Raw genomic sequence first — 21,749 nt, forward strand, 5'->3', positions numbered from 1 at the left:
ATGTCGCTCACAGTCACACCAGCGCCACTTCATGTTGTACACTGAGGAAGATATCTATAGTAGACGTAGACTAATTTTGCCTTTAATATCACTAAATTGCATGCCTGAATGACCTCATCCTGATTCCTTGTTTCACCGAAAAGATACGCCAATTATGTCATCGATATGCTTTAGAAGCGCCAGTGTGAAAGTTGAAATGTTCGGAGTTTTCATCTTGAGGGAATCGTTGAAGAGGTCATCGTTTGTCCGCCAAGCTCACCCGGCAGTTCGGGGGACAACTCGGAGAAGTTTCGCTTGCAGTAGCAGTAGCAGACGACAGCTGAATGAGCCCCTCAGTGGAGCAAAGTTCCCGCGCGTTGGAGGAATTAGCACAATGATGAGACTACCTCATCAAACAGATACTATAGGTGAATATTATTATTATCAGTGGCAAGCTAAGATAACAAAGCAATCATTTTCATCCATTGAATATTTGTATAATATGGTGTGCATGTATATGACTACATAGGGTCTACTTAGGATAGACTCAAACTGAAGCTCAAGTGATTTGCAGTGTACGTTGAACTTATAGTCCGTATGTAGACCATGTCTATAAAGCCTGGCTCTAGTGAAAGCTAACAAAGAAGTTTCAAAGTGCAAAGTCCACTAGACATGATATCTCAGTCTGACCTTAAAACATGTACTAGTACCACCTTATATTTAATTTAGATTTGTATGTCAATATCTAACCTTTGTATCTTATTTGCATTCAGATCTATCATATTTTTGTCTATCCCAGTATTAGTAGACTGTATATGTTATTTCTTTTTATCTGAAAGAAATGGCAACAACCTTATCAATTAATCAATGGAAATTTTGTTATATGCCTCTATGATTTCAGTTTCTTCATTTAACCTATAATACTGGCACTGTAACATATCATCTTTTAGTTATAATATGAATTATATCATTCTCATTTTGTTAATATGTAAGACTGCATGTATATCATTTTCTGCATAATTTTAATGATATATTGTATTTACTTGCCAGATTTTGAATAGTTACCACAATTTCTTTGTACATTTATTTTCTTTTCTTCCTGACTTTAATATTGGATTGGGAAAATAAGTGACTTAATTGATATGAATTGCTCCCCTTGGACCTTTTGTGCACTATGTACAGTCAAACCTGTGACTGCCCAAGGGCAAGGGAAACACAAAAAGTGGTCTTTGTAGACAGGTTCCTTTAGTACATGTTTCAATGTCAAATTTAAGGGAGACAAAAAATGTGCTTGTTGTAGACAGGTGGTCACTAATAAGGTTTGACTGTACTATACTTTTTCTGTGTGTTATACATACAGGTTTAGATGCCTGTTATGTTGGAGTGCCTTTGGATATTGGGACGTCCTACCGATCTGGAACCAGACTTGGCCCTCGCCAGATCCGCTACGAGTCATTTGTTCTTGGACCATGCAATTATACAGGTGAAATGTTTTTATATGCTCCATGAAAATTAATTTAAAGCCCCACTGTACTACTTGTAGCTACTTGCTCCCTCTATATAGAAAACAATGCCCAATCGGTGACCATATTGGTCCCCCATGATCCTCTTTTTCGTTAATTGAGAGCTGAGTTGATGAGATAACCACCTGTCCAGTGACCTTGCAGGGTGGTCTAATCCCTCCTATAAACTAGTACAGATGGCCTTTAAAATAATCAAATCATTTAGGGCCTACTCTTTTTGACTGACTTTCAAAAACTTTCCAGGTGAAAGCAGGAATGGGGAAATCAAATTAAGCTTTGCATGATGAGTTTTCAATGATACTTGTCTCCAGGTGCTGCCCCATTTGAGTCACTTCAGGTTGCTGACATCGGGGATGTGACCCTTAACCTCTACGACCTGAAGAAATCTGTCGAGATGATTCGAGAGCAGTATGCCACCATCGTTGCTAATGGATGCAAGCCCCTGACTCTAGGAGGGGACCACACTCTTACATACCCCATCCTTCAAGCAATTAAGGTACTGATACTGTTCTGTTTATGGTTTTGTTTTGTGTACGTCTATGACAGGCGGGACGTGCCATAAACATGACAACTTAATTACAACCATATATTCAATTCAAGGCAGTGGTCCATAAAACATATGTTACATATAGATAGGGAAAAGAGCTGAGTATGAACATGATGAGTATAATAACAACAAATCGTACAAATAATATAGAGTATAACAAACTAAACTATACTACGTATATACAATGTAACTGTAACATGTAACCTGTATCTGTAAGATTGATAACAGTAGTTAGCTGTACCTGTAACTGCAAGATTAAAATAAATATATGTATAACAAAATGAAGTTGTAACTTAATTGTAACAATCTCTGCTCAACTAACTAGAACAATATACTAATAATAGTTAACTAGATATTATAACAAGCAACAAGGACTAAGGACTATACTGCAACCATGAGAGGCTGGATAGTCCTTGGTAACATCATGCAAAATATGATCAATTCCCATGTGTCAGCAGGCTATTAAGCCAAAATTTCCAGAGGCCCGATGAGTACCTAAAGCAACTATACGTGGGGTTCACTAATACCTTCAAATGGATGTACCGTTTTAACAAATCAAACGTAACAACTTTACACGCGCTCTATAGTTGTATGATTACGTAGATGTATGGATACATGGTTGTATATGGTTTCCTGCGTTCTGATTGGTTAACACCATACATTCATACGATGGATGTATGGTTGTATAGTTGTCATACGTCACAGTAGTACGTGCTTGAAATATCTTCGCTCACCTTCTTTTTGCTTCTCTCCCTATTCCCTCTCCTCCTCTCATTCTCCTCTTTTCTCTTTTAACTACTCACATTCGGTCATAAAAGTTTGTTTTTCTCCACCTCAAATCCTAACTGCTTCAGTACGTAGCAACAAAAAATTTCTACCTTTAGCGGTACGCATTTACGTTCTAGTTTTATTAGTCTCTATATTTCATTTTTGTACTGGTACTCTGTATTTTACTTTAGTATTCTATAATGATTATAATAACGATTTCTTATAAAGCGCTTTACCAGTTACAGCGTAATTGACCATTATGAATCATATTTTAGTTAGTATTATTATTATTAGTTTATCATTATTATTATTAATATTATCATTCTTAGTATTGCTATCATTATTATCATCATCATCATCATCATTGGTATTATTATTATTGTTGTTTTTGTTGCTTTTATTATCATCTTTATTTTTTTTCTTTATTATACAATATTATAAAGATTCAACATTTGATTTTGATCTCTAATGAATTCCCATTTCATAGGAGAAGTATGGTCCGGTCGGTCTCGTTCACATCGATGCCCATGATGATGTCGCCGACACTATGTTAGGGGAGAAGGTCACTCACGGTACCCCTTTCCGTCGGGCAGCGGAAGAGGGGTGTCTGGATCCGAAGAGGGTCATTCAGATTGGATTGAGGGGGTCAAATTACAGCCCCCCAAACGACCTCTACGAATACCAAAAAGAGATGGTAAGCGCTTTATAAGCAACATTTTTTTTCAATATCTTTAAAAAAATAATAAAAAAATTGTTAAAATTTTATTTTTGTTGTTGTTGTTATTGTTTTATTATTATTGTCATTATTAGTAGTATTAGTTTTATTAATTATTAATCATTTATTATTTATTTATTATTTATTATTTATTATGTATTGTTTATTATTTATTATTTAATATTTAATATTTATTATTTATTATTTATTATCTATTATAACGTAGACAAGTAATCATCCAGCGTCATAACTTCTGTACCGTTGAATTGTTTGTACACAGTACAATTTCAGATTCAAAATCCATTTCACTTTTCTTTAAGTGAATCGTAGCAGTTTACTGACCTGTGCATGACAGCCATGATTGATGAAGGGGGGGGGGGGGGGAGTAATATATGTTATTCCTTTGAGTCTTATAACAGATACAAAATTAAGAAACATTTCAAATGGCAGTTTATGTGAAAATGTTTTAAATAGATAATTTTGAGAATAGAAGTCTTGCATTATCATTGCTTGCAATCGTTTTAGAAAAATTAGATTAAAACACATTTCCTTTAAGTTTCAAAATATAGCATATAACTTTAGAGAGTAGTTAATCATAATAATAATAATAATATTTAATTTTTAAAGATTGTATGCCTTATGCTCATCAGTATCCAAACTACAGTCGTCACAGTGTTTTGTTTTGTATCAAAGCTGTGACATAAAAATCTATTTTAGGAATTTCTCAATTTTTTTCTTCATTTTCCAAAAGAGCATCAAAAATAATGTCCAAATGTAGAAAACCATTTGAATATGTAAAGTAATGGTTGAGTTATGACCATCTTAATTAACAGATTTCCTATAGGAACTGAGTGTTACTTTTCTCTGGTTCGAATGTCTATAGGGTTTCCAGGTTGTACCCGCCCATCGGTGTTGGCATAAATCTATGGAACCATTGATGGAGAAAGTCAGAAACATGATGGGAGATGGTCCGGTCTATCTGTCCTTCGACATTGATTCCATAGACCCTGGACTAGCACCAGGAACAGGCAAGTACCAATTTCAACAAGGGAAATGCTCTCGGCGGTCTCGCCTGCATAACGCAATCCAATATGATAAACCAGAACCTCAATGACGTAGCGCTCATCTGCATCTCTCAACAACAAATATCGTAAATTTTATGTGGTACACTTTTGAACTGGTCAAAAAATAAAAATTTGATGCCCTGGAAGGGACATAATTTCATTTCATTTGCATAAAGTACCATAAATAATCAATGGAGCAAAATCTCACAATTCTGTGTAGAAGTTTAGTGATCCCAATTTAGCTCTACCCGCTAAGGCAAACCAAATCAAAATCGGTCAGGAAATGAGGGAAAAGAAGCAATTTTTGTTATTTTGGGAATAAATTTGCATAAATTACCATAATTAATAAATGGAGAACAATTTCAAAATTCTGTGTAGAAGTTTAGTGTACCAAAGTAAGCTCTACGATATAAAGCAAACCAAATCAAAATCGATCGAGAAATGAAGGAGAAGAAGCCTTTTTTGTGATTTCGAATAAATTTGCATAAATTAGCATAGATAATGAATTTCACGATTCTGTGTAGAGATTTTAAATCCCCCTCCTAGCCCTATCATATGAAACAATCAGAATCAAAATCGGTTGAAAAATAACGAAGAAGGAGCATTTTGAAAATCTTGATGTTGATGCCACAACAAAGTCTAAGTTTGTTGACCTTAAATGACCTTTTACCTTAACTTAGTGACCTGAAATTCTACTCCCGTGATTGGAGAGACTTGATAACCCTATAGTCCAAGTTTCATTGACTAAGAACTTATACTTTCAAAATTATATCAAAAATTCAAAAACTTAACCTTAGGTTAAGTTTTCGATGATGATGCTATAACATAGTCCAAGTCTGTTGACCTGAAATGACCTTTGACCTTGACTTTGTGATCTGAAATTCTACTCACATGATTGGGGATACTTGATTACCCTATAGTCAAAGTTTCATCGACTAAAAACTTATACTTTAAAAATTATATCAAAAATTCAAAAACTTAACCTTAGGTTAAGTTTTTGATGTTGACGCCGCCGCCGTCACCGGAAAAGTGGCGCCTATGTCTTGCTTTTTGCTACGCAGGCGAGACAAAAATGGTGAAAATACACTCTATAAACATTTAAAGAAACGTTAGTGGGCAAAATTGATTCAGAAACATACAAAATACCTACTAATTACCCTGTTATACATGTATATATCTTTGTAAATATCATTCTGTGGTATGATACTCATGTATGAGAACAAATAATGAGATGAATTTATTAACGATATTGAAACAGTGAGAACTCTTCTTCGAAACTAATATTAATTAAATTCTCCTTTAACAAAAATGATACGCTATGCTGATCTTACAATTTTTAACATGCTTTCCTTCTTCTTTTGTTCCATGAAAATCCATTTGTGTTTGGATTTTATTTCAATGAAATCCTATACGATCGAAATTATTTTCATGTATTGAACTGAATTGAAATGTATTTTGCTTAGACACCAGCCCGAGTTATTTTCCACACGTTATTGAATGGGCTATTCTGTGATTTTTATGCTTACTCTATAACAGGTACTCCAGAAATAGCTGGTCTGACAACGGTTCAGGCATTGGAGATAGTGAGAGGATGCAAAGGCCTGAATTTAGTCGGAGCTGATCTGGTAGAGGTAAATATATTTTTCCCTTTCTCCTTATTTTGTGCAGTCATTCAGTTAGAGGGAGGGGAGGAGAGGGGAGGGGGAAAGGTGGTATGATTAGTTTTCCAATTGTATTTCACACCATCTTCATGAAGGGGGGGGGGGGAGGGAGGGAATCGGCATAATTCCTGAAAGTGACTCAGTAAACTTGTTGAAGGTTGATGAAAAAAATGCGTAATTTTTGTATGAAATGTTACTTATTATATTTCTTCAACTGTACTAACCCTCCAACATGCAAACAATCTTGAAACAAATTCTCAAACCACAAAGATATTTATGGTTTTCTTTGAAGGCGTCACTGTGCGACACCAACCAACCATTTTTTAATCTTCCCAACCATTTTCTCTCATCTGAACAATGTTACCAAGTCCCTTGAAGTATTCAATTGAAAGTCAATCTTGGATCCTTGTAGAATGCAACGTGACTTTTCAATGAAAATATATACGGGTATATTTTTAACATTTTGACAGGTGTCACCACCCTACGATCCAATGGGAACGACTGCCCTCATCGGAGCTAATCTTCTCTTTGAAATGCTGTGTGTACTCCCCGGTGTGAAATACTATGAAATGGAGGATTTCATATGAATTAGGGTTCTGGGACACCTACCCCCTGGATAACCACCCCCAGTCAACTACCCCCTAGGACAACCACCCTCTAGGACGACTACCCCCCGGGACAACTACCCCCTACAAAAACTATGCTCTAGAACAACTACCCCCAAACAACTATCCTAGGGGGTAGTTGCCCGGGGGTAGTTTTCCTAGGGGGTAGTTGTCCTAGAGGTAGTTGACTGGGGGTGGATGTCCAGGGGGTAGGTGTCCGGATACGATGAATTAGCATCAGTGTTGTATAGTCGAGTACATAACTTCCAAGAATAAGAAAGAGTTCAAAATGTACACATGTATTTTGTTCTTTAGAAGAAAGTATCAACTTCTGCTCGGAGTTCGAGAAAATATTTACACAAAAACACAAGAAATAATGATCATTCGTACAAGAAGAAAATTGTTTTGTGATATAATTTGTACTTTATATGTACTTTATATGTACTTTCATTATTTTGTTCACACAATTCATAATAATTCAATATAATTTCTCCTATACTATAGTACTATTTGTTAAAAAAATATAAAAATGTACACAAGTAATTAACAATGAAATTTTAAGGCTCACACACAGTATAAATGTACTAACCTCCATTGCCTAAATTGGGTGGTTCCTACAATACAATCTATGAGAATGAAATAATTAAATAGTCCAATTATTGAGGTAATGAAGATATTCACAAACAATCACACATATGTACGAATATTCATAACCTTGAATGTGCAACATACAGTTAACAAATAAGTTATTCATACTCCTTGTAAATTTGATGTTCTTTGTGTTTTTGGTAACTTAAGAATGGAAGGTGGACCTTTGAATTAGGGCCTTTGTCGAATACTTTTTGATATAAGCTTTAATATGTCACATTCTCAAGAAACATAAAACAGGACAAATTAATTTTTCACATACTTAAACTTGGTAAGGGTATGAATAATTTAGTTGTTAACTATACATGAACTGTAATCATTCGTTTCTAAGATAAAAAAATATTTCATATTCATATTCATAACTGCAGATGAAGTTTTTCCTGATCAAACTTTTTTTAAAAGTCATTGTTTTATATGGTATGCCGAGTGTCTAATTACAAACACACTGCTCTCATAGTTATATGTGAAATTGAAGAAACATATATTTATTTATTTTAAATAGTTTAATTCATTGAATAAATATATTTGCGGCCTCAGAGCTGAATTGCGTTTTTTGTATACATCAGTGACAAAGTAAAATTAAACGTAAAACATATGCATGAAAACATTATGGTAGTGAAATTGCAATTCTTTTTGTACATGATATATAATTGTGCTTCTACATGTATGCCACATATTTTTAAGTTATTAAATTGTGATGAGAAATTGATTTCATGACATCTTGATTCTTATTTATCCAGTTATAGAATTATTTCTTGTGATTTATTCTGAATATTTGTTCCAAGGATAAAATGGATGACACTTGTCTTTGGACTCCATAATCAGTAGACAAACTCTAGTGGGTGTCTCACCTGGATATACAATTTACATACAATGCATGAGTCCATTTACCAGTAAAAATATTATCTATCGATACTCACGTTAAGGATGAGTGCATCTATCATATGAACCCGTCAGGCTGAGTGTGAGTACTACAGACGCATAAGCAGCCTCAACAAGAGCGGATAGATTGTTTAACAAAGGATCGAAAACCTGCGTCATTGGTAATATACAGATAAACTCCTAGATCCTTGTTGCTTGATCAAACAACGAGTCATTTTTAAATTGCTCTCTGTCATTATCAATGTTGATCAATTCCTAAGTTTAAGAGGCGACTGTAGCGATCAGAGAGTGCAAGAGCCTTTTAAGTAGAGGTGAATCAATTTCAAATATTGATTTAATTTGAATCATTGCATAAGGGAAGGTTAGATCAAACAATTATAAAAAAATCCCTGTTTAAAAACATACAAAGTAATTATTAACAGTTTTGCACTTGAAGAGCTCACTGGACACTTCCGAGATTTGAAACGTCACTCAAGGGACCGAATTAGCATAATATTACGCATGATCGGTCACTGATGCGACATCATTAAAACATTGCTAAAAAATTTGGCGAAGCACTCGTAAATCCCACATCCTGAGAGGTTTTTTTAGTTGTTATCCGATACACAGTTAATCTAAAACTTACACTATTGTCATCTGCAAGCTCCTTGGTATCTCATGATAAATTACTGGTCATAGTTGTAATTTTTTGATGAATATTTACTTTAACCCACCTCCTGGGTAATTTGGCAAGTGGCACTAGTAATACTTGACCCCAGGAAGAACACAAAGCATCTCAAACAAAAGATGCGCTCCGGTGTATGCTGTTATACCGGTGGTGTCATATGGAGGAGAAACCTGCAATAGAATGAGAAAGTTATACAACGACCTGTGTTTAATTCTTTACTCAATGTCTTCAACCCGATTATTGCCAAAAACCTCAGAAATTTCAAGATACCGGTATGGTTCACATCATCAACGGCGGGGGGGGGGGGGGGGGGGGGGGTACTGTACTTCATTAGAACATACAAGGGTGTGCCGCTCTAATGAGTCTCTTTTGCACACAAAAACCCTAAACATGGGTCCAACTTTTAACAAGAATACTATTACAAAATTTCCAAACTTTCCTACAACCGAAAATTGTGAAAAATGGGTCTGTTTTCTAGAAAAATGCCACCTAATAATGGATAGGGGTTTAGAGGCCTGAGAGGCACACCCCGTCCAGACCAAATCTGAATACCCCCCCCCCCCCCCCCAAGTCGATCTGTCTGATTATCAAGATATTTATGATTGGAAATCGAAATTTCAAAAACCATTTTCCTTCCGGTTTTTATAACAATACAGTCTATTGGAAAAAATGAGTATGGTAAAACCGGTCACTCAAAGATTTTTACTCTTTTGAGGCACTTCATGGTAATTTTGAAGCGCAATTTTTTTAGGGCTTCAATATTATACCATATCACAGACACTGATAACATGCATTTCAGATTTAACATTGTTAAACGATGCCTTTAAGATAAAAATAAAAATGATATGAACCCACCTCAACAAGGTCACCACCTACAAGGTTAAGACCTTGACATCCTCTGATTATCTCCATAGCTTGGATGGATGTCAGACCACCAATCTCAGGAGTACCTAAAACCAGATAACGATGTTCATAATAATAATCTGGATTTATAAAGCGCTTAATACGAAATACTATCTCTATTAAGCGCTTTACAGATACTATAACCCCTGTCATTGGTTTCATTCGCCCGCAAAGTGTACCATCTCCACTCCCTGGGGAGTAGTCTTACCATATGGTCACCGTGAGGGCGTATTGCTATTAAACACAAGGGGTGGTATTCTCAAAAGCGGACTGAATTTAGTCCATGGTTTAATCCACCAACTAAGTATGGAATGCCAAATGTCCATATGAATATATTTTTGAATAATTTGATATGTCCCTGAACTACCATGATAACATAATTATATCATAGATATATTATTGTTTATTAATTAAGTTATTACATTTTATCTTACTTAAGTGACATATTATATGGATACTTGGCATTCCAGACTTAGTCGGTGGGTTAAACCATGGACTAAATTTAGTCCGCTTTCGAGAATAACACTCGAAGACTTTCGACATCCTACCAGGTCCCCATATATCTCCTGGGTATGGAGTGATGAATGTAGATTAATGCGTTGCCAATATCAGACGCGCGCAAGGCACGCTCAACTTGATCCTTCTTTGTGAATTCGGGCCAATGTAGGTGCTTTCAAATAATCTGTTAACCTTATATTTGAACGAGGCTTAAGACAGGATTGTAGCTAGCCTAAAGCTAAGTGGCCTTTGAGATTAAGGGCCATAATCATTCGGCTTGAATTGAATTACTTCATGTCTTTACATCATTAAACCATTGGGTACTGGTACCGGATGGTCACCGAATTAAGCCTGTAGGAAGTGGAGAACTCAGTAGTCAATGGGTTTAAAGCCCCACCGCACGACCTATAGCTACTTGCATGCGGCCTCTATAAAGCAAACAATGCCTAATCGGTGCCTCTTGGTCCCCCATGATCCCCTTTTTCTTATGTTAATTGAGAGCTGATTTGATGAGATAACTACCGGTCAGTGACCTTACAGGGAGGTCTAATCCCCCTGGGCAAACTAGTACAGACAGGCTTTAAATATTACTACCGGTAAGATGTCATACCTGTTCCAGGGCATAGTCCTGGGTCTATACCATCAATATCGAAGGACAGATAGACCGGTCCATCTCCCATCATGGCCCTGACTTCCTCCATCAGTGGGTTCATCGACTTGTGCCAACATTCTTCCGCAGGAACAATTCTGAAGCCCTGAAAAAATAAATTTGGAAGAAATAGTAATTAAAGGGATTGGGTAACTTTGTCTCGGATTCTAAAACAAAATCCTGGATTAAGCTCATGCTCTATGCTGCAATGATAATTATAAACCTTTAGGCCATTAAAAAAAATATACATGTTTAGCGTACCTGCCCGCTTCCTTTTTGGGGGCCGCCTCCTCTATTTTTTTTTTTTAAAGAAAAAAACATGAAAAACACTGCTAAAATGGATCTATTTTGAAAGAAGAAAAAAAGGGCCTCCTCCTTCTTATTTTTTCAAAAAAGCAGGACGCTAAACATGTTTTTTTTTATTTGGCCTTAGGTCAGTCAGGAACCCCATGACTTTACAAGCCGATCGGCCGTCTGGTTTCAAGATATTTATGATTGGAAATCAAAATCAATTTTTGCGTTTTCCTAACGGTTTTCATAGCACTACAGCCTTTGGGGAAAACAAGTATGATAAAACCAGTCACTCAAAGATTTTTCCTTTTTTGAGGCACTTCTTGATCATTTTGAACCGCAATTTTTTGAAGGGCTTCAATATTACACCATATCACAGACACTAATAACACGTAGGGCCAGGCATCTCAGATTTAACATTGTTAAACGACGCCTTTAACATAGGGCGAGATGGAAGAGTAAACAAATACAAATACATATTTAGACACCCAAAATGTGTGAAATATATATTAAATCAGTCATACCAATTCAGCTCCGCTTTAAAAAAATACGGTGACGTTAATATTTACAATACACAGGCCGGCTGGTTGTCTTCTATTATAACCAACACGGAGAAGCAAACAAAAAACCAGCATTGGCATTGGCTGGAATATAACGTCTCATTTTTCAACAGCTGGTTCAAAATTACCAAATATTTGTGGGGCCCCAAAATGGTTATATTTATGGATATTTCAGCTGTCTCTGAACCAATTTTGATCAAACAAAGATGATTTTGTCAATTACATTTTATATTCTTTCAAATTTGACACTCGGTCTTTCATTATCTCACAAAAAATATTTTGTGTAACGCCCTCTGCAATAAAACTCAACTATCCCTTTAAAAATTGTATCGATCAGTCACTAAATAATCTGACCCTTTGTTGCTGTTTGTTTGTCTCTGTCTTTAGAAAGAATTTTTTTGCATAAGACGGGTAAATGGGATAAAATGGAAAGTGTACGGACGAAGAGGGAAATTCAGGTTACTATTTCCTCTGCTTTGAAAGGTAGTTATAAGGACTGGAGGATTTTAAATGCAAAGGCTTTTATATCATTTTGTCTTTGAATTGGTGCAAGGAACAAAAAAACAAAGCAAAAAAAAAAAAGAAGAACATTACCATTTCTTCATTAAAGCCTTTGACTCCTGGGATGGGACTATACTGGGTGCCTCTAAGACCAATCTGGACCACCCTCTTGCAGTCCAAGCACCCATCCTCAACGGCGCGTCGGAACGGAGTACCGTGGGCTATCTTTTCACCAAGCATTGTGTCGCTGACGTCTGCGTGGGCATCCACATGAACCAGACCTACAGGGCCGTACTTATCCTGATGTGAAGGTAGAGACATTTAAAAACGGTTTAGTTTTGGTTTATGGTTTCATATTTTCTCATTTTACAATCTACACGGTACAAACATGAATTCTATTGTCAAATTTAGGAACAGAAGGTGACTTTCCCATATCAATTTGTTTCCAGTGAGTATTAATTGAAAAGACTGAACTAGGAGAACATTGAAATATTGAGGGGCCTATGGTGAAACCTATGCTTGTGAATTATAGGCCTAAAAGGTAGTAAGATTTATAGTCTTTAAAAACAAAGAAGTATTCTCACAAAGTTAGATAGAGAAGATAAGGAAATCAAAGAGACATACTGAAGCTTTTCGTCTTGCACTCGTCAGAGAACATCGCAAAAATGAACCGATAGTCGAAATCAGACAATTTAAACTAAAGCTAAAGGAACAAGGTGCGCGTAAATAAATATTTAAAAAAGATAAATGTGAGAGAACACAGACAGATTGAGTATGCAAGAGAAGAGAGACAGACTGACAGAATGAAAATGGGAGGAAAAAGTAAAAGACATATAAAAACAAGTCACCGGTACTTGGTGACCTGCCAATTTAATGGGGGAGGGTGCACAAGAGTCGTATAACCCCCTATTCTTGTCCCTTTTATTCCTTTTTTTTGCCATGTAATTTGAGGCATATTTAGAAGTGCTCCAGGCTGTCAATATTTTATGAAGAGAGGAAGGGAGCGATCAAAAAACAAGAAGAGCATGATGGATGAGAAGGCACGGTCTCTGCATCCCTTGAGGTGTGTAATGCGTACTTCAACTCACCTGGGTGGAATGTGGAAAATGTAGATTAATACCTTGCCAAAGGACATACAGTTCCTCCAAGGCATTTTTGAATCAAGTAGGCAACTAGGTGAACACTGAGCCAACAGGTTTTACGCTCCCGTACGGACGTACGCATATTAGGGACACTAGTACGCACAGGAGCGCAATACCCGTTGGCTCAGAATGCGGCCCTCTATATACCCAAGCTTGAGTAACTTTAATGGGAGGGGGTATAGTTGAAGGAGAGGTAATACCTTAATTGCTTGAAGGATGGGGTATGTAAGAGTGTGGTCCCCTCCTAGAGTCAGGGGCTTGCATCCATTTGCAACAATGGTGGCATATTGCTCTCGAATCATCTCGCAAGATTTCTTCAGGTCGTAGAGGTTAAGGGTCACGTCCCCAATGTCAGCGACCTGAAGCGACTCAAATGGTGCTGCGCCTGTTTGATAGAAGTATACAATTCCAGAATTGACATTGGCTTTAATTGTAATCTTCATTTCTTTGTAAGGGGCTCTTCCATGTTTAGAATAAAATAAACTGTCCCACAGAAAGAGATGTTCCTGCATATTTTGTATTTTTTGATAACTTTGTCTGTTCAATGCAATATTCTCACCTCCAGTCCCAGCATTTATAAGAAAACTTTATTGTAATGAGTAATTATGTGTTTTTTAAAAATCCAATTCATACTTTTACTACTTTACTAGTTCTACGTGTAGAATTATATTGAGATTAGGTTGAGATACAATCTACTGGAATAAAAATTACAGTTAGTTTCAAATGTAATCTGGCCTTATTTTATTTTATTTTATTTTATTTATTTATTTTTTTTTTTTGGGGGGGGGGGGGGGGCTTTTGGTGCTTTTATATTGCAAAAATCTAAATTCAAGATTCAAAATAAAAGGATGAAATGTCAGCATGAAGAAGCATAACATTAAAAAAATAACTTCTGATCTATATCTCCAGATTTATGCGGATTTCAAGGATCGAATTAGGACATTGAAATATTTTTAGCTTTCGTACAAAGTAAACAGAAAATTGAATTTGTCATAGCTAAAATAGAGGGCAAATTAGGGGGTCATCTGGAAGCTGGTCTCTGTTTTCTCATTATTTATCCTCCTCGCTTTTTACAATAATTAGCCACACTCATGTATCGAGTGATTTACTACGCTAGAGACTGCATGGGGACTGAAATTATGCAATTTAGCCCCTTTCAGTTGTTTTTATTTGGCTACTTAATCAAATCTCATTTTAAATTGTTTAACATGTTATTTGATGATTTGTTTGCATGTTTTTCTTTAAATAATTAACCTAGGTCTACTTCTGATGATTTCTTACCAATAGAGTTGTTATTTCTCAAGAGAACCGACTCTGTGCGGATTTGTCTCGGTCCAAACCTAGTTCCTGATTTATTGGAAGTTCCAATATCCAGAGGAATACCAACGAAACAAGCATCCAGTCCTGAAAATACAAAGTCAAAATTTTCGCGTTAATTGGCTTTAAAAAATAATTTGAGGAGATACATCATACATGTAAATGCTTTTTTTAAAAGACGAAGGCCCTAATGTTAGCCATGTTCATCTTGAAAATCAATGTAATTTGAAGGACCCATGCATGGGGGCTACGCCAGTTTGAAGGCGACACTACTTTTACCCATTACCATGGTAATCACTGTCTGTAGTCCGAGAGACACGCCCACATCATGATTCATGCCACTCACACTATCTGCTTCAGCCTTCAGCAAGTTTTGTGGTGATATGTGTAAAATAAAAAATAAGAATAATAATACCAACCGTTTGAATAATAACAATCAATAAGACTAGCAATGCAAATTAAGGAAATTTGGTACAATAACAGAAAGCATCGGTTACCTTCAGCGGTCGTTTGATATGGTAGTCGCATCATCGTCGCAATACCCCCAGCCCGCGGCATTTCCATACCAGACAGCGGTTCGTTGAACTTTCCCAGGCCAGTAGATCGGCGCAGGTACAAGGGCTGTTGTGTGGACAGGCACCTGCAGGCAGACTGCTGCTGAAGTACGCCATTATTGAGGGCAAATGAGCTCAATTGAGCTCCTATTTTTCTGACATGCCTCGACAGCATGGTTTATTTCATCTGAGTGCGTGTCTCACGCCTGTAAGAGAGAAATATCAATCTAAGAAGATATCTGAAAAGAGCTTAATGCACGCCCTTCGCACGCCCTTCGCTCAAAGTTTACAAATAGCCTTTCTTCAAGAGCGGATGGCAAAAACCAAATGATATTATATAATTAAAACAAATACCGTATTAAAAAAAAAAAAAAAAAACGTATGGGGGGGGGGGGGGGTGGGGAGGGGTACTCACATATTAAGACATACGGGGTGTGCCGCTCTAATGGGTCACTTTTCCACCAAAAATCCATAAACATGGATCCCATTTAAACAAAAATATCCCTAAACATGGGTCCGTTTTTTCAAAATTTCCATGCAAACACCAACAAATTGTAAAACATGGGCTTTACTTCGAGAAAAATCCCCCAAATGACTATTAATAAAGTTAGGGGTTTCGAGTGAGCGGCACACCCCCGTCCAAACTAAATCTGAGTACCCCCCCCCCCCCCGGGGGGGGGGGACTTTATTACAAGTGTAAGAATATTTGTCTTGAGACTTTTGATATCTTTCTGAATGTGATTACAAATTTTTTAAAATATTGAATTGATGTGAACAGTCCAAAAGGTTCAAATGTATTAAACCTAATTGCATGACATGTATTGGACTGATATAAAGTGATTTGAATTGAATAACTGATTTAAAAAGTAAATTAAATTGCATTGTAATCGAACTGAACTGAATGATTTGAATTGAGTATCTACGAGGAAACATGAATGATTTGATTTCGTACAATCGTTTGAATGTATATGGTATAGTCAGCCACTGCATTTAAAGCTTGTCAACACTAGTGTGGCTAGGAGGGATTAGACCACACAGCGAGGTCACTGACCACTGGCGTACCTATGGGGGGGGCAGGGGGGGGCAGAGTGCCCCCCCTGACGGGCTCCAGGGGGAAAAAGAAAAAGGGGAAAGAAAAGAAAAGAAAAGAAAGGAAAGGAAAGAAGAAAAAAAAGGAAAAGGGAAGAAAAAAGGAAAGAAAGAGAAAAAAGGAAAAAAAGGAAAGAAAAAAGGAAGAAGAAGAGAAAAGGAAGAAAAAGGGAAAAGAAAAGGAAAGGAAGAAAAAGGGAAAAGAAAAGGAAAGGAATAAAAATGGGGAAATTTATAAAAAAAAAAGACCATGGCCGTACGCGCCAAGGGGGGGGGGGGGGGGGGCAGTTGACCCCAGATATTTTGAAAACGTACAATTTTTTTCCTGAAAATGTAGTGTACGCCTTTAATTACCAAATCCTTCAATTCTACTTTTGAAAATGCAAAAGTACCCTCATGACCAGTTCGGTCGCTCGAACTCCCTTCACTCCTTTTGCTTTTGAGATTCTTCAAAAACTTTTAACGCATCTTTCCCCCTCCCCCACCTGAAAAATATTCCGCATACGGCCCTGAAAAATTAAAACATATGAAAATAGGAAAATATAAGTGATATAACAAATTCGAAACTCTTCGCTGGCGCGAACTGCTTGCTAGCCTATTTTGTATTAAATGTTTTCACTTGCTCGTCCCCCTGAAAAAAGAAAAGGATTAGTATTGCCTAGAATAAAATTGTGCCTGCCCCGACGGGCCCCAACCTGCAACCATGGCAACAATAACACACAATATATGTACCAAATGTTACTAAAAGAGACTAATTCATTTTTCTCGCTCGCTACACTCGCTCGCGAATAAAATGAATAGACATTGCTTTGGAAACAATTGTGCCCACCCTTGACCTGCAACAATATCATTAAAAGTAGGAGAGTTTTTTCGCCCTCTCGCCAAAAAGGAATTGAATCGCGTTAAACGCGATTGCGTCCATCCTGACCTGCACCAATAAAAACAAGTTTATTTATTAATTTTTATTAAAAGAGAATTTATTTTTTTTGCTTGCTCGCTATGCTCGCTCGCCAAAATGGAATTGACACTGCTAACGTTCCCGCCCCAACCTGCAACAACCAGTTAATAATTATGTACCAAACGTTATTCAAAGAAGTTTTGGTGTGCTCGTGCTCGCCAAAACGGAATTAACATCACCTTAGACATGATTGTGTAAGCCCTGCCCTGCAACAAAAAAATCTGAAATTTATGAACCAATTATCATTACAAAAATTTTGCTCGCTCGCTACGCTCGCTCGCCAAAATAGAAATAACACCGCTTTTAATGATCACGTCCCTGACATGGAACAATGAACCCAAGTTTATATATACCATATTTTCCCTATAAAAGAGAAGTGATTTTTTTTGCTCCCTCGCTACGCTCGCTCGCCAAAATAGAAATAACACCGCTTTTAATAATCACGTCCCTGACATGGAACAATGAACCCAAGTTTTATGTACCATATTTTCCCTATAAAAGAGAAGTGATTTTTTTTTTCGCTCGCTACGCTCGCTAGCTCGTGGAATTATGTGCCCACCACTAACCTGCTACAATATCATTAAAAAGAGAAATGTAGGGGGTTGCCTGCCCGCCAAAATGGGATTGACATTGCCTTTTTAGTAAAACGAGCGTTGAGGGGATCTATCTAATTTCAGGGTAATGATTATTAATATATCGGTAAACATACACCAATTTCTCACTCTAATCAATCTTTGAACATTCACTAGAATTTAGAAAGCTGCATTTATCACCTCTCAATCTCAAGTTATACTAATTAAGTCAAATTCAACCATACAAGATAGTCTTTCATTAAACTACAAAAGAATACAAAAATGTAAAGTTTCACTGAAATTTATAACTGATATTTAATCAATAGACACAAAATCTGTGTACTAAAACATCAACTTGAAAATAACAGGACACACTTCCTGTAGGGCTGTGGTATAAAATCAACGACAATCAAACAACTTGTCGCTAAAAAGAAAAAAAAAACAAATATTCTATTTACCTGAAAGTAAAAAGCTAAAACTGTCCTTTAAAATGTGGCTATAAATAGTCAGTGACTACTATTACCTTGATGCTGCACTTGCTTAATGCTAGAAAATATTAATGGTATCAGGTTGGTAAAAGAAAAGATGCAAACATACAAGGTATATTGTCTCGGACAATGCTAATGTACTATAACACAAAATTAGTACTTGGAAGCGTTAAATAACAAAATCAACCTTGGTTGAGTCTGATACCAGCCTATAATAATGGCCGAATGTTAATGCCTTAAAATAAATTAATGGACACAAACGAATTGTGAACTATACTAGATCTAGATCTAGAAAGAATCAAGACCTCTAGTTGTCATGCCAAGATTCACACAGTGAACGTACATTTACAAAGGTACGAGATAAGTTCTTCTTGACATGAATGATGGTGATTATTACATAAAATGATCTAGATGTTCTAAACTTGAATTCAATGTGATTGTTGGTATAAAAACATGCACAAGAACAAAATCAATGGTAGTCTATACAAAATAGACTCAGGTTAGATTAACAGTTGTCAACTTCAATGCTTCACTGTGTAACCATGGTAACTACTTAACAGGTAGCTGTAGATCTGGTAGGAGTCTGTGAATCACTCAATGTTATGTGTTTAAATACTAACCAGCAAACTGTGGTCGAAGAAACCTGGCTGGCTTGATTGTTCTCGCCAAGTAAAATACTGTAAAGACGTGTCGATCGCGAGTAGCCCCACGAGTAGACCGAAAGCTTCAGTCTCTATAATCGTCGGTTGTTCCACTGAGACTACGTCTGGCTCCACTAGACCTCGGTTATCGGAGGTCTAGTGGAGCCAGACGTAGTCTCAGTGGAACAACCGACGATTATAGAGACTGAAGCTTTCGGTCTACCCCACGAGTTGCTGAGTGCTAGCGTAGGTCTAGTGAACGTGAAGTATTCAAGCTCTCTGGGTGAACGCTACACTGGAAGAAAATCCGATGAAGAAAGACACTAATTGATCCTTACTCTGGTCGTTGAAAGTGGAGGTTCCATGAAGTTCACGTAGATCTAGCTGCAATCTGCACAAACTAATTGTTGAATGGGAAACTTCCCAGGATGAAGTTCACGTATGTAGCTACAATGCAGTCCACACACAAAGTGACTGTTGAACGGGAACCATCTCACATAACTGACAAGATGCTATAACCCATAGGCTATGCGAAGGCGAGGTCAGATCTTGGTTGAAATCGTTATGACGAAAAGTTGCGTTGAAAAACACGAAGATCAAATGTCCAACTGAATAAATCTCGTATCAGGCCCAAGCAAGAGTTGCTATGCACCTCACTGAAGTAGTAAACTGAAATTTGGGCACTGACAAGTTGAAAAAGTCATCAAAAGTAGTCAAGTATGACCAAGAGCACAAAACATTAGGGCTCTCAACTTTGGGCGAGAGATGGACGGTGTCAAAAACATGCACAAAAACGCATTGAATCTAAAAACGTGGTTATTGTTTACATTCTATACGCACTATCAATACTAATTAGAAAATAAACAAGAACATTAATCAAATACTCAATAATACCTTAACATAGTATATTCTAATAAATGATGATTCAGAGTATAATTTTGGTGATAATACTCTGTATCAAAAATGTGTACTTGTAAACAGAAATATTATACTTAAACAAATATTAGCACCTCTTAATCAAAACATGAATATTCATTAAAAATGACGTCAGTTAACGAAAGTGCTACACGATTGTGCCCGCCCCCTACCTGCAACAATGAAACAAATTTTATATAGCAATTCATTGAGAGAAAGATGTATTTTCGCTCGCTAGCTAAAATGGGTATAAAATCACCCTAAACACAATATTGTTCCCGCGCCCTGCATGGGACAATTGAACCAAGTTTAAGTGGCAATTCTTAAAAAAGAAGTGATTTTTTTCTTGCTCGCTACACTCGTTTGCAAAAAAATTAAATTAACGTCGCTAACAAGTGAATGTTCCCACCCCAACTTGCAACAATACCAGTTTATATACCAAATGTTACTTAAAGATTTTGTTTTGCTCGCTCGCTCGCCAGAAGTGAAAATTATCATCGCCTTTTTTTGTTTGTTTCGGTCGCTTGCCCCCCCTGACGGAGTATCCCAGGTACGCCACTGTCACTGACAGGTGGCTATCTCATCAACTCAGCTCTCAAATAACATAAGAAATAGAGGATCATAGGGGACCAACATGCACCGATTAGGGAAGTTTTCTATATAGAGGGAGCAAGTAGCTACAAGTAGGACATGCAGTGTGGCTTTAAACATGACAGCCATTCAATAACCAGAGAAAATGAAAGACAATTGCAATTAAACTATTGGCAAGAAATATGTGCTTAAGTTAAAGATAGAATAACCACACAATAATTATGATACAGAAATACATTCTGTGATGCTAGCATTACTATTTAACATAGATATCCAAAACATATCTGGAAAGTACATTTTAATGCAATGACTTCTCACCATGGGGCTATATATTGGTCAGTATTAACAAAAAAAAATCGTGAACTTTCAGAATGCGTCTTTCAAAGAAAGAGCCCCTATTATGAGCTCGTTTGTGAGCGTTGAAAATATTCATATCGATCAACATATTTGTTTTTCCTCCGGGAGGCGAGAGTCTAGCGATAAGTACAAATTAATGCTTATGGATTCGAATAAGGGGTATAGGTACGGTCAAACGGTAGTGAGCAATAATTTTTTTCCTTGTAATAATCTTGTATTCAACAAAAACAACAACAACATCAACATATACTTCAATGAGGTTTATATGATTGTAATATAACAATTTCATATTTTTTTCCTTAACAGTATTAATCGATGGAGCATTTTTTTTTATTTCATTACTTAAAGAATTCCAAAACTTTGGACCTCCATATAAAATATTTTTTGAGCTAAGAGGGTCCGTAAAAGAGGTAAATGAAAATCGTCCGAATGTCATGTTTTAATTATGAACTGAGCTATTTATAAAAAAACATTTCTTGAAAAGAAGATGGCATATCATATTATTTTTATATTAGGCCTATATAAATTGACCTAGTTGGAAAAAAATGTAAGTCTTTTACCTTTAGTATCTTATTTTCAAAAAATCTGTATGGGAGCGAAAGGGGGAATTACAAATAATACGAATGATCTTCTTTTGTAATAACAACACTTCATCTAATGACGT

General features: G+C 36.5%; 2 protein-coding genes across 2 annotated transcripts; one reads left to right on the top strand and one right to left on the bottom strand.

Moving 5' to 3' along the window:
- On the top strand, nucleotides 1-6,866 carry LOC115922593 (guanidinobutyrase-like). The gene is made up of 7 exons (XM_030981736.1): nucleotides 1-407; nucleotides 1,340-1,462; nucleotides 1,814-1,998; nucleotides 3,305-3,511; nucleotides 4,416-4,560; nucleotides 6,133-6,227; nucleotides 6,728-6,866. Exons 1-7 carry the CDS (start codon nucleotides 155-157, stop codon nucleotides 6,842-6,844), a joined length of 1,125 nt encoding a protein of 374 aa, XP_030837596.1. The 5' UTR covers nucleotides 1-154; the 3' UTR covers nucleotides 6,845-6,866.
- Nucleotides 6,867-8,525: 1,659 nt separating this feature from the next.
- LOC590928 (guanidinobutyrase) lies at nucleotides 8,526-15,778 on the bottom strand. Its single transcript, XM_030981737.1, has 7 exons — nucleotides 15,418-15,778; nucleotides 14,885-15,007; nucleotides 13,804-13,988; nucleotides 12,555-12,761; nucleotides 11,071-11,215; nucleotides 9,915-10,009; nucleotides 8,526-9,229 (listed from the first exon to the last, which is right to left on the bottom strand). The coding sequence occupies exons 1-7, from the start codon at nucleotides 15,647-15,649 to the stop codon at nucleotides 9,131-9,133; spliced, it is 1,086 nt and encodes a 361-aa protein (XP_030837597.1). The 5' UTR covers nucleotides 15,650-15,778; the 3' UTR covers nucleotides 8,526-9,130.
- Nucleotides 15,779-21,749: the final 5,971 nt, after the last annotated feature.

This window comes from Strongylocentrotus purpuratus, unplaced genomic scaffold (assembly GCF_000002235.5).
Source record: "Strongylocentrotus purpuratus isolate Spur 01 unplaced genomic scaffold, Spur_5.0 spur5_scaffold_12, whole genome shotgun sequence".
Classification (NCBI taxonomy): Eukaryota; Metazoa; Echinodermata; class Echinoidea; order Camarodonta; family Strongylocentrotidae; genus Strongylocentrotus; species Strongylocentrotus purpuratus.